Source organism: Drosophila bipectinata, chromosome 3L, assembly GCF_030179905.1.
Source record: "Drosophila bipectinata strain 14024-0381.07 chromosome 3L, DbipHiC1v2, whole genome shotgun sequence".
NCBI lineage: Eukaryota > Metazoa > Arthropoda > Insecta > Diptera > Drosophilidae > Drosophila > Drosophila bipectinata.
In genome coordinates, this window is record NC_091738.1 from 12,685,382 (window position 1) to 12,697,496 (window position 12,115).

Below are 12,115 nucleotides of genomic sequence, written 5' to 3' on the forward strand. Positions count from 1 at the left end.
TGAAAAATTAATATTTTATTTCAGGTTTAACCATTGTGGCCTGCCCACTGAGTCCCGATTCGAGTGCTTATGAGTTCGTGGAGATCTTTAGCTCGGGCTGGAACGAAAGACCCAACTTTGCCCTCATCAACCGATCTCGTGCCATCAGCGTGGAGTTCCTGCGACCCGGCAATGGGGAGTACTCCTTCAACTGGATGGAGCTTGTCCCCAGACCCACTCTCAGCATGGCGGGTAAGTCTAACCTACCTTCCTCCATCCTGTAGGAATTCCTATTCAATATTTTATCCTGGCAATCTTATAGAGGACTGTCAGTTCAAGTGCGCCGAACTGGGCGCCTGTGTGAACGCCAGTGTCTGGTGCGATGGCGTCGTCCACTGTCCGTCCGGCGATGATGAAGCCTTCCTCCAGTGCTCCGCTTTGATGAAGCTACCAGCCGAAATCCTGGCCACCCTTTGCCTAATCTTTGTACTCTCGTGTTGTGCATTTGCTGCCTTTGCTTACAAGTAAGTATTATATCTTAAAATCTATTTATATTAAATCTTATTAATATTTTATTAGAAGATTCCATATTCCTAGATTAAATATAGTTAATGTTTATGTTAATGTATGTTTCAATCCTTTTAATCCTTTCTCTTCCTTCCTATAGAAAAATCAAACGCAAGCTGCGTGGCTCCTCGGTGCTGCAGACGCGACTGAAGTCACTCAGCTCCATGGACACGGCGGTGTTGGATGAAAAGGAGGTGATTTGCTGACAAAGCGACAATTCTGTGCGTTACGTGGAGATCGATCGTGTAACCACGGTCTGATGCTCGACGACCAGTAACGTGCAGAATTGTGCCCCGGAACAGACACCGCCACAACAAGAATACCAAGAAACAGAAACAGAAATCACAACCACAACTAACGCGACTGCGAAACGCAACAATGAAACGATCAAGAAACCAAACCCGAACCCAAACAAACAAAAAGGCAACACTTTTTCGAAATCAAAACCAATACCAAAATCAAAATCGTTCACCTGTTTTTTAAACTGCATTTATAAGAAAGTTAATAATGATGATGATGATGATGATGAGAAGGAGAGATCCTTTGCTAGAGTTTGCAGGATTTCATTGATTCTATTTCGTATTGACCTCTATTTTATAGATCACAAGACTCGAATGACTCGGATGTTCTTTTTTAGTGTCGCGCAATTTTATAAGCAATTTTCTAGGCCTAGGGTTTTTCGTATGTATTTTCGATATGATTTCCCAACTTGACCCAAGAACAATCACACACACACTGTACATACGAACGATTGCGTAACACAAAAGGACAGCAACGAGAACGAGAACAAGGACCAGGACCAGAAACAGAAACAGGACTAATTCTGACTAGTTAAAACTTCCATTAGATTCGTTTCTTTGGTTCTTACAGAGTACTCATAGACCTATGTAGATACAACTGTTTCCTAATAGCCTTTAAGTGTATCGTACTATGCTAATCAAACTGACTAAAAGCGGAAAGGATCAGAATGGATCAGAGGATCATAGCATCATAGGATCATAGGATGATAGAAGGGGTTAGATTTTTTCGGGGAATGTTTCAGAAACTCCCACAGCATTTATTATGCGGCGCACAAAACCAAGAATAAGTCGAGGAATAAAACCAATTAATAAAAATGATGAGAAGCTGGAGATTGAACCGACAATGGCAGGCGTAGATCGTAAGTGAAGTATGTTTTACATTTTAAGATTGATGGATGCATCGTAAACGTAAATTAGTCGCCAGATAGAGGAAAGGGGGTAATAAGAGCGGTTAGTCGGATATGTCAATATATATATATATATACATATATATATATATAAACCCATATATATATACTTATAGAAGCTAGATGAATTCGTTAGTTGTTTAATAGACGTTGTAGTGATCATGGATAATATCAGCATAATCAAAGCTAAATCAAACCAACCACTTAGGGGTACTTCGTCGTATTCAGATTCAGAAGTCGTAGTCATTTTCAACTCACGCCCATTGTTGTTAAAGTTGTTTGTTGTCTCCAAAAGTGCACAGTTCGCTCTCATAGATGCCACCAACCATGCCACAATCATCTAGCGCCTGCTCCCTTCACAAACCAAACCAAAACCAAACCAATATCAGTATCAGTATCAGAATCAATTCTTTGCATGGCAATCCTCGTATGTTGGCTCTCGGCTCAATGGCAGCTAACTTAATCGAATCCTTTTCTATTTTGTATTCTCTCTTTCGAACAACCCGTTTGTGTGTCGAAGAAAAAAGCCGTCGTTGAGACCAAGATCTAAGGATCGGGGATCTAACCAATATAGCAAAGCAATGCGCCCAACCGGGTGCCCAAATGGAGGGAGCAGGGATCAGGGACTCCGAAAGACAACACAACAGACAGTGTGAATCGGTTGATATGCAATTTTTGTTGATACTCTTCCTTCGTTTAAGAACTGTAAATAAAAACAAAAAAAAAGAACAAATAGAAGCTGTATGATATTAACAATTTTACATTTGAGCGTTTTATTTGCCATTCTGCAATGCACACCTCAGTTGCACTTCTCTTTGAAAAACACTGAACATGTTTTGATATTCGAATCAAACTCAGACAATAAACGTTTAAATCTATTCTTTTGTAACTCAAAGTGGCCCGATGATGGTAACTTAATTCAATTACTAAATAGCTAACTTAACGAGAGCAGGAGGTACTTCATTTTAGGATGGCCTGCCGACGATTACATTCAAGCGTAAATAATTAAATTAAAGCAAACGTAAAGCCCAACTACTAAACCAATTAACTAAACTAAATGATTAACGGACTTAACCAGTTATTTGCGAAACTGCCCTTGTCGTAACTTAGATTATTAAAGCGAGCGAGTGCGTTATGCTCTGATCTTAAAACCGAACTGAAACCGGATGAGTATCGCAAGAGTAGATTTTTAAATTTTAAATTAGTTTAATACAAAACCCTAATAATAGTAATGAAAAAAAAACCCCAAAAACGGAACACGGTAAACTAGCATGAATAAATAATTCGAATGTTGCAAAAAAAAAAAAAAACAAAACAAAAATCATATCAGATTCTAAAATGATATTAAAATTAAATGGAAAAACTGAAAAACTTAATAAACGAGCATTCAAATCCCCAAAACCAACTGCATGAGAACATTATTTTGTACAGCACTCTTTACAGCACAATTCGGAAACCCGCACACTTTTAACCCAAGATGTCGTAGACCAATGTAAGATATAAATAAAATATAATAAATAAACCCATTCATAAAAAGAATAAACATAAGAAGAAATATAAAACCCTGGCTTATCCCAAGACTTAAATCTTATACTTTTCTAGATGCCTAGTCTTTTAAATAAGTTGGAAACTGAGTATCCTCGGAGGGTGGTGCTGGTATTGTGACACCTCCGGTATCTACAGCTGGTTCATGTGGCAGGGAATCCACACTCTCTAGTGGCATAAAACAATCGGCCGATATCTGAAATTGTTTTACATTTTGTGTAAAAAAACTATATTAATTTTAATTTTGTATAAATATACTTCGCCGTTTTTATCGCCTGGCTTTTGTGGGTACTTGAAACCTGAGGTGCCAGTGGCATCCATGGAGTCATCACAGTTAACGATCAAGCCCTGCCGGTGATCCTGCTTGTGGGCCAGTAATCTCTCTGCGTTGATGGATGTATAGCTGCAGAGGTCACAGCACAAGTCCCGATAGGCCTCAGGATGATTGAGTCGCATGTGCCGCTTCAGAGCATTAGCCTGGATACATTGATAGTCGCACTGGCTGCATTTGAGGCTGTTTTGAGTATCCTGGCTGCCATGACGTTGCCTATGTTTATGCAGAACACTGGGATCACGGGTAGAAAACTTACAAACCCCGCATTGCAGGGGCTTTTCGCCAGTGTGTTGTCTCATGTGGATCTAGGAAGGAAAGATAGTAAGGTGATGGATAGTAAACTGCATTGGTACTCACTATTAAGCTGGCTTTGCGAGCGGTCTTCTTGCCGCAAACGTTGCAAATAAAAGGTTTTATCTTGTTGTGTACTGTTTTTACATGCTTGGACAGTGTTTTACCATTCACGAATTTCCTGCTACAAATCTCGCAGGTCTTCTCAGCATAATATTTATTTTTCTTGGAAGCAGTTGAAGGCGTCACCGGCAGTGGAAGCAGGTCTCCTGTTTGCTCTTTCAGTTTCTTTCTACGTTGAACAGCAGCCAGGGATCGAAGGACTCTAGGTCGCCACTTTTTATGGACGCGCATGTGCCGCCAAATCAGAGCAGACACTGGTGACTTGTAATGGCAATCAAGAGCAGGACATTCCAACAAATCCACATCTATTTGGTGGCTCTTCCACAAGTGGGCAGAGCATCGCCTCCAATTGGGCAGCTCCACTCCGCACTCACAGCATGCGAAATTGCTGTCCTTGTGGCACCTTAAATGCAATTCCATTTTTTTAACATCCAGGAACTTAAAGGTACATTCCTTGCCAAAGGAGCATCTAAAATAAATTTGTTTATAAAAATTGTACTGAATCCTTGGGAAATACAGACGGTTCCAGCATGTTGGCTCTCAAGACCAAACGAAAATCTTTGAAAGGCATAGGCTGCAGCTCCTTTGGGGAATCCTCCGGGTCATTTATTGGCTCTTCTGATATATTTTGGTCCTGACCTACTCCGGTTTTCTTCTGCTTTGTTTTTGGCGATTTCTTTTTTCCAATTTGTGATGAGACCGCTTGGCAGCCGTGGAAGAACACCATGTGGCCACGTAAATCCTCCAGAAGATCATATTGGCGCAAGCACAAGCTGCAGACGTAAACAATGCGGGGAGAATTTTCCATTTCCCAAAAACAATTTATCAAAACAAACCCAGTTGATTCGCCGCTAGTGATGGCATTCGATAGTTAACAGCGCCACCTATTCCTTTCGGTATTTTTTTAACAGCTGATTGCAAATTCAGAGTAGCCGCAGTATATTTATTGCAGAATACCAAATTTCTAGAGTTTTTTTTAGCGAATTATAACTCATTTGGCAACACTGTTTCAATAGGAATTAGCGTGTACATTTTCGCAAAATAATATAAATACACTGTCGCGGAGACTCGCTAAAATGGGCAGCGCGCTGGAAAACTATGTAAATCAGGTGCGCACGCTGAGTGCCTCCGGTAAGTTTTCAATCCGGCCGCCAGGAAGGCCGGCGTGCAGCATCAAACCGGCAAAGCCGCCGCCTTTGTTTTGTTATTTTTGGTGCAAATTTCATTCTGCCGGATATCTTTCAGCAAGCTACCGGGAACTGGCCGACGAGCTGCCCGAGTCTCTGTCCTTGCTGGCCCGCAACTGGAGCATCCTGGACAATGTCCTTGAAACGCTGGACATGCAGCAGCACACGCTGGGCGTTCTCTATGTGCTCCTGGCCAAACTGCACAGCTCATCCACCGCGAACCCGGAGCCGGTGCAGCTTATCCAGCTAATGCGTGACTTTGTCCAGCGGCACAATACTGACCAGCTTCGCTTTGCCGTGTGCGCCTGTGGGTTGCAATATTCTTCATTTTAATTAGAAACGCATTAATTTTAAACTCTCCACACAGTTTACGAAACGTGCCATCTGTTTTCGGACTTTTTGGTGCAGAAGGGCATGAGTGCCTTGGGCATACGCATCCTGTCCCGTGCCATCGACCAAATCCGACAAATGGACACACAGCTTACGCCCATCCACGCCGATCTCTGCCTGCTCAGCCTGAAGGCGAAAAACTTTAGCGTGGTTATGCCTTACTTGGATGCAGACATCACAGATATATCTACCGTTGCCGCCGAGTGCAAAACACAACAGCAACAGCAGAACCAGCACACAGTAAGGACCATAAGAATCAAGATCTTACTTCTTAACTGAATCTATCATCTCTTCCCCTAGGACGCCAACAATGATGCCAAGTACTTCTTGCTGTATTACTACTACGGTGGAATGATCTACACGGCGCTGAAGAACTACGAGCGTGCTCTCTACTTCTTCGAGGTGTGCATCACCACCCCGGCAATGGCCATGTCACACATCATGCTGGAGGCCTACAAAAAGTTTCTCATGGTTTCACTCATCGTAGAGGGCAAGGTGACTTTTATATAACCCCATGGGGGCATCTCTATATCTTCTGATTAATCGAAAAATGTATGCATTGCAGATAGCGTTTATACCAAAAAACACACAGGTCATCGGACGCTTTATGAAGCCGATGGCCAATCACTACCACGACCTGGTCAATGTGTACGCCAATTCGTCCAGCGAAGAGCTGCGGATCATCATCCTCAAGTACAGTGAAGCATTTACGCGTGATAACAATATGGGACTAGCGAAGCAGGCAAGTATTAATCATTTGCCATTATTAGAATTTTACTTTTTAAATCTAAAAAAAAGTTGTGATTGTCTATAATTAGTATGATTATAACTCGAGTAACAAGTAAACCTATGCTTTTATTTCTCTTATGAAAGTGTAACCAAGCCATGGACAATTAGCGTGATTTTAATAACAGCTTTCATTATTACCGAATAAACCATATAACTGGCAAGTCATAATTGTAGTTTCCATACCTCGCAAATCATGTTTTTATTGCTTTTTTGAATGCAACAACAAGACTTTTCGATAACCCTATAAAGGGTTGATATACACAATCACAATCAGAAAGTGATACATTTATATTTCCGGCCTAATCTTACTATGAAAGGCAGCCTTACATTGACCTTATTTCGTAACCAGTTTATTATTCAATTTATTTCAGGTTGCCACCTCCCTCTACAAGCGAAACATCCAGCGGCTAACGAAAACCTTTTTGACGCTTTCTCTAAGCGATGTAGCTAGTCGTGTCCAGCTATCCAGTGCCGCCGAAGCAGAACGTTATATCCTTAATATGGTAAGGAAATATATATTAATTAATCTCCGACTTAAACTCATCGATTCTCCATTAAATAGATAAAATCAGGTGAAATCTATGCCAGCATCAATCAAAAGGACGGCATGGTACTGTTCAAAGACGATCCTGAAAAATACAACTCACCGGACATGTTCCTCAACGTGCAAACGAATATTTCTCAGGTTTTGGAGCTAGTTAAGCAAATTAATAAAATGGAAGAGGAGATTATATTAAACCCCTTGGTATGTATTAAAGAATCTTCCAATATATTTATAGATTTCATAATTTTTCAAATATTTGGCAGTATGTGAAAAAGGCTCTTGGCAGCCAGGATGATGACCTAACGTCGCAGCATCCAAAGACTTTCTCGGGGTAATTTTCGATTAAAATATCAAAAACAGAATATATAATTAATAGTAATTTGATTTGCAGCGATCCCACAGATTGATGATGCCACCGCCGTAGATCCACCAGCAGTTTGCTGCTATCATTTCAAAGCTCATCATCCAATTCCCAAAAAAATCATTTCCCACATAATGTACATCATGTCGCAGCGGCGAGGCCCTGGGCCTAAATGCTGATACTCATCCAGCTATAACAACATGAAACTGCGCTCTTATTGAAAATTTATAGATGAACATGCTATTTTAAATAAACTATGTATAAATCTATGACTAAGTCCGGCTCTTCCGAAACCCAATTCTTATCACCAATTTTGATTGACTCACAAATTACGATGTCTACGGTGGAACGGAACGATAAGACATTTTGCGTATCGATCAGGCGACTCTCTTAAGTGCTTTGTACTTGCCCCCAATCTAGCTTAATTGCCGCTTTAGTTATCGTTCACATTACTTTATTTACAATACAATATCATCGTATGGCTAACCTAACCCTAGGACGATATGAACAATTAAGTGACTAGAGACCAGGCGGTACTTAAAGTCTAGTGGTATTTACGTCTAATTGCTTCTGCTTATATTATTATCATTAAAATATTGTCTAGATGTGTGCGAAGCAGTGGGCGTGCAGCTGGCAGGCCTCGGATTCCGATTCCAAATCCGATTCGATCGGCCGAAAATGAAACTGGAGAGAGATTCTCACAGCAGCTGCACCTTGATTCCATCCGTCCACCTCCTCTAACCGGTTTTCATGGCGTCTACTTCCATGATGGAGGTCTTCAGAAATAGTTGCTGCTGCTGTTGTGTGGAAATCGGACTCGTTGCGGCCAGCGATGTCTGGTCGTTGAGACTGCGATAGAGCTTGTGGACCACATTGACCATTATAAAGCACAGAATGAGCACCAGCAGCGACATGAAGGCATAGGCCAAGACCAGCGGGGTATCCGAAATGGGATCCAGCATGATTGTCCACAATATTAAAACGAGGGGGTATATATTTTTCCAAAATCTGTGTGACTTTGTACTCGCTTTCCCAAAAAAAAAATCAAAGAGTGTGTCGCCGTGTGTTCGGTTGTTGTGTATTCCAACTGAGTGATAAAGCTCAGGTATTGAAAGGCTGACGGCCTGAAACGCGTATGCTAATTAGGCACTCGAGCATGTAGCATATAGCATATAAGATATTCTGGAATTGTTAATAATAGTAGCGCGTTGTCGGCGATTCGTGTGTGCGTCGCTTGACACCTGCCCGAGAACTGAGAACTGAGCAGCGTACGAGTTAAGTGAACTGAACTGAATGGAACTGTGTGCTTCGTCGCATTACGTATACGCTTCGTTGCCAGACTGTTCTTGATGTTGTCCGATCGGGTCTCTGTTTGGATGGCGGCGGCGCCTAATACTCTGATAAGCTTCTTGTGCAATGGGAGTCTGTAGCTCTGGTCGAGATTAAATTAGACGAGCTATTCCTCCTCCCTCTGATGCCCTTTATCGTTTTCTCCATCTGGCAACTTGATCGGGAGCCCAGCTTTATTTTTAACTCGTAATATGGTATATGGAATTCCAGCCACATTCGATCCAGCCTTGCAATCAAATCAACAACGCTGCCGTCTTAATTGGCCGCGTCAATAAAGAATGAAATGGCGTCAAACAAATTGCTTGGGGTCTCTCGGCCGTTCCTGGTGGCGAGATCTGGGTGGGGGCTTGTGATTTGGCAATTAGCCGCGATACCAGCGGTCTGGACAGCACTTTATCAATTGATAACAAATACCGCAGTCACAATGATAAGGCCCGAAAAACACGACACTATGGGCTCACCCACGAAAAAGATTAGAAGCCACGGGTGTGCTAAAGAGTATATATAGTTTTTGGATAGAATTCCACACATTTTTCTGATTTTTGTAAGGGCCTTGAGTTATAAACTTTCAATATCATTAGTCTTTAGAGGAATATCTCTAGAAAAAGGTATATTTTTTATCTATTTTTCAGATTTTTATTTGAGGGTGATACGTTTATACATATGGCCTATTAACTTTGTTGGGACTATCAAAGTATCATTAAAAGTCTATAAGCCCCTATGGATAATGAAAATCTAAACTTTATAGCCCCCCCTCTTTCTTGATATCTAACTTTTTTTGGGAAAACCTACGCCCCTGTCCACCTCACCACCACCGATTTGACTTTCACCTTCGTTGTCACGCGATTTTCATAGCTTGGCGTGATCTCAGTGCCCGACCCACTGACCCGCCCGGCAACCCTGAAGCCCCCACCTGGACTTTGGCTACGACACAATAAAACGAGTTCTACCACATCACAGCAGCCGGTTAATAGGCACATTTAATAAAGTCCTCCCTGATAAAGCTATCCCCCCTCCTCAGTCCGGTGCCGTCGCCCGGCTGGATCGACGCGCATTTGGCGGCCGGCATGCGGCTCCAGGATCCGTGCACTGAGCTTCCTTGGCCTCCTGGATAACCTCGTCGAGGGTCATCCTCGCCTGGCTGTCGCGGCGCTGTTCCGTCCGCCTCTGGTTGCACTTAAGCATGACTTTCAGGCGCGGCACCTTGGAGAGGTGATCGAAATACCGGATGATGTGAACCGAGTTCGAGGGCCGGGGCTCCACAGCGCAGCAAGCGGTATCATCCCGGTCGCAGGTGCACAGGAAGCTCATTGCCCGGCGGCTGGGACTCACGTCGAACTCGATGCTTACCAGATAGCAGGGTTCCAGCGTTACAACAATCCTTAACACTAGGGGGCAGGGCATTGAAAGAGTATTGAAGAATTTGCCAATTTTGGGAACTTAAGGGGTCAATACCGGAAGCGGAAATTCTAAACAGAAGTTGAAGCTTTTAATTTGCAAGCCTAAAACTTGTTTTTGCTAACTAGTTATCTTGTTTTGCATAACCTAGTTATAGAAATATATACTTTTTCAGTTCTTTAAACAAAATTTGGAAAAAAAAGAATTAAAAGTTTACCTTAAAAAAGCTCTGAACTCTATACTGAACTCTTATTCTAAATTATTTTTGTTTTCAGTTAAAACTCTCTCAAAAGTTAAAGTTAAAAATCAATTTAAAGTTATTAATAAAGAATAAAAATTAGAATATTAAGTAAACCGGAAACATATATAGAAAACATATAATATCCTATGAAGATTTCTTAAAAAAGCCTTTGGTAACCCACCCTTTTCTATAAACCAACTAACTATGAAAATCAATCTATTTTCCATCTAACCCTTGGTATTAACCCCTCCACCCGAGATCTTACCAGTTGACGTATCCAGAATCTGGGAGCGATTCTGTATCCAGAGAGAGCGTAAACTGCCCTGATTGGAGCGAGCTATGCGAGATCCTTCGAAGAAGCTGCGCATGGTCATCACATGGTTCGAGGCACGGACGAGCGCCTGGCGGGAGTGTCCTGGCAGCGGCAGGTTGTCGTAGATGGAGATGTAGATCTTGTGGCTGATATAGATGACAATAAAGCACAGGATGCAGATGAGCAGCAGGATGAGCAGGTAGGTGAACAGTGTGGGCAGGAAGAAGATGGCGTCCAGCAACATACCCAGTACCTGATCCGGGAGGCGAGCTTGTTAGCTAACTGACAAGATACACAAATCTATAGAGGATCAGAGGCAATGGAGGTGGTAGCAACAGCGGAAGCGGAAGCGGAGGCGAGGAAAAGGGGCAAGACGATAGATCCATTGATCACGCGGTTCTATTGATTTTTGCAACATCTATGTAAATGTATTTATTTCTTAATTTCTCTTTTTTGTTTCATTATTTTTTTTACTTTGTTTCTGTTGTCAGTTTTTTTTAGTTTCTGCCGTTGGTTTGTTTATTCTTTACATACGATTTTACATTGATAATATTATTATGTTTTTGTAATTAATTGTATTTCTCATATCTCATATCTCGTAACTCATATCTCATATCGCACATCGCATATGTATCTGTATCTGTATCTGCATTCGGTTTGTCGCTCGACTTTCCAGTTTTAAGTTTAAAGTTTAAAGTTAGTTTTTTATTTTTTTTTTAGCTCTTCTTTTGCCTTCCGTATTTTGTAACCCGCCGGCGGGTTCGCTCGACACCCAAAAGTGGGCGTGGTCTGCACACTGCGCATAACCCCTTAAAAAATCCTTAGGCTCAACCCTTAACCTTTTTTTTTTTGTTAGTTATTATTAATGCGTGTGTGTTTGGGTGTGCGAATGGGAGTGTGTGTGTGTGTTTGTGATGCAGCAACAGCTCTTAATAGTGCCATGATCGAATCAGATTTTAAAAATATATATATATACACACAAAAATGATCTTTTTTTTCGGTTGATATTTCGGTTCTCTGTTCGGGGTGTTGTAAATGCAACTTCTCGTTTGGGTAATAAGCTTGGTATCCTTCCACACACACACACATGCACCCTCGCCCAGCACACACACACACACACCCACATTTTCTGTTAATTAGATTTGTTGTTTTTGTTTTTCAAAATATTTTTCAAAAGCTGGCAGTTGTTGGAAATGCCCAGTTTTCATGCAACAGTTTGGTTTTTTTGATTTGAAATTTGTTTTGAAGCTTCAATTAGTCACTAAAAAAAACAAAAAGCATAAAACTATAAAACTAGGTGATGAAGAAACAATAAACATTTTGAAAATCATTTGCTAATTGGTTTTTTAATTAAATATTTTTCATGTGAATGCCTGGCAGTCGACTGCTCTCTCTCTGACTCGCGCTGACTTCTTGTGCTAAGCTTTAGGTTTAAAAATAATTTACTAAAATTATGTAATAAGATTGTAGATGTTGTTCTTCTTCTTCTTTATCAG

General features: G+C 41.4%; 5 protein-coding genes across 8 annotated transcripts in view; 2 read left to right on the plus strand and 3 right to left on the minus strand.

The window, feature by feature from the left end:
* Positions 1-1,572, plus strand: part of LOC108124703 (uncharacterized) — a 41,574-nt gene extending 40,002 nt beyond the window's left edge. For all 4 annotated transcript variants that reach the window (XM_070279676.1, XM_070279678.1, XM_043210516.2 and 1 more), the window contains 3 exons: positions 25-231; positions 302-503; positions 647-1,572. In XM_070279676.1, the coding sequence (XP_070135777.1) occupies positions 25-231; positions 302-503; positions 647-752 (515 nt within the window). In that variant the 3' untranslated portion in view covers positions 753-1,572. The remainder of the gene's footprint in view (positions 1-24; positions 232-301; positions 504-646) is intronic.
* A 1,674-nt stretch (positions 1,573-3,246) lies between these two features.
* On the minus strand, positions 3,247-4,999 carry LOC108124705 (zinc finger protein 846). The gene is made up of 4 exons (XM_017240491.3): positions 4,568-4,999; positions 3,990-4,515; positions 3,557-3,937; positions 3,247-3,494 (listed from the first exon to the last, which is right to left on the minus strand). The coding sequence occupies exons 1-4, from the start codon at positions 4,852-4,854 to the stop codon at positions 3,360-3,362; spliced, it is 1,329 nt and encodes a 442-aa protein (XP_017095980.2). The 5' UTR covers positions 4,855-4,999; the 3' UTR covers positions 3,247-3,359.
* A 19-nt stretch (positions 5,000-5,018) lies between these two features.
* CSN3 (COP9 signalosome subunit 3) lies at positions 5,019-7,593 on the plus strand. The gene is made up of 9 exons (XM_017240490.3): positions 5,019-5,177; positions 5,292-5,540; positions 5,601-5,863; positions 5,924-6,118; positions 6,189-6,365; positions 6,784-6,915; positions 6,975-7,157; positions 7,220-7,287; positions 7,348-7,593. The coding sequence occupies exons 1-9, from the start codon at positions 5,123-5,125 to the stop codon at positions 7,361-7,363; spliced, it is 1,338 nt and encodes a 445-aa protein (XP_017095979.1). The 5' UTR covers positions 5,019-5,122; the 3' UTR covers positions 7,364-7,593.
* A 156-nt stretch (positions 7,594-7,749) lies between these two features.
* On the minus strand, positions 7,750-8,707 carry LOC108124709 (uncharacterized). Its single transcript, XM_043214041.2, has one exon. It carries the CDS (start codon positions 8,277-8,279, stop codon positions 8,055-8,057), a length of 225 nt encoding a protein of 74 aa, XP_043069976.1. The 5' UTR covers positions 8,280-8,707; the 3' UTR covers positions 7,750-8,054.
* A 735-nt stretch (positions 8,708-9,442) lies between these two features.
* On the minus strand, positions 9,443-11,225 carry LOC108124708 (uncharacterized). Its single transcript, XM_017240494.3, has 2 exons — positions 10,572-11,225; positions 9,443-10,055 (listed from the first exon to the last, which is right to left on the minus strand). The coding sequence occupies exons 1-2, from the start codon at positions 10,861-10,863 to the stop codon at positions 9,685-9,687; spliced, it is 663 nt and encodes a 220-aa protein (XP_017095983.1). The 5' UTR covers positions 10,864-11,225; the 3' UTR covers positions 9,443-9,684.
* Between the last annotated feature and the right edge of the window lie 890 nt (positions 11,226-12,115).

Excerpts from the sequence above, each read along its gene's own strand:
- LOC108124709 (XM_043214041.2), bottom strand. The coding sequence starts at position 8,279 with ATGCTGGATCCCATTTCGGATACCCCGCTGGTCTTGGCCTATGCCTTC.
- CSN3 (XM_017240490.3), top strand. The coding sequence starts at position 5,123 with ATGGGCAGCGCGCTGGAAAACTATGTAAATCAGGTGCGCACGCTGAGT. Across the intron at positions 5,541-5,600 it reads TCGCTTTGCCGTGTGCGCCT|TTTACGAAACGTGCCATCTG; the intron begins GTGGGTTGCAAT and ends CTCTCCACACAG. Across the intron at positions 7,158-7,219 it reads AGATTATATTAAACCCCTTG|TATGTGAAAAAGGCTCTTGG; the intron begins GTATGTATTAAA and ends AATATTTGGCAG.
- LOC108124705 (XM_017240491.3), bottom strand. The coding sequence starts at position 4,854 with ATGGAAAATTCTCCCCGCATTGTTTACGTCTGCAGCTTGTGCTTGCGC. Across the intron at positions 3,938-3,989 it reads CTCGCAAAGCCAGCTTAATA|ATCCACATGAGACAACACAC; the intron begins GTGAGTACCAAT and ends TTTCCTTCCTAG. Across the intron at positions 3,495-3,556 it reads CAGGCGATAAAAACGGCGAA|ATATCGGCCGATTGTTTTAT; the intron begins GTATATTTATAC and ends AAACAATTTCAG.
- LOC108124708 (XM_017240494.3), bottom strand. The coding sequence starts at position 10,863 with ATGTTGCTGGACGCCATCTTCTTCCTGCCCACACTGTTCACCTACCTG. Across the intron at positions 10,056-10,571 it reads GATTCTGGATACGTCAACTG|TGTTAAGGATTGTTGTAACG; the intron begins GTAAGATCTCGG and ends CCTGCCCCCTAG.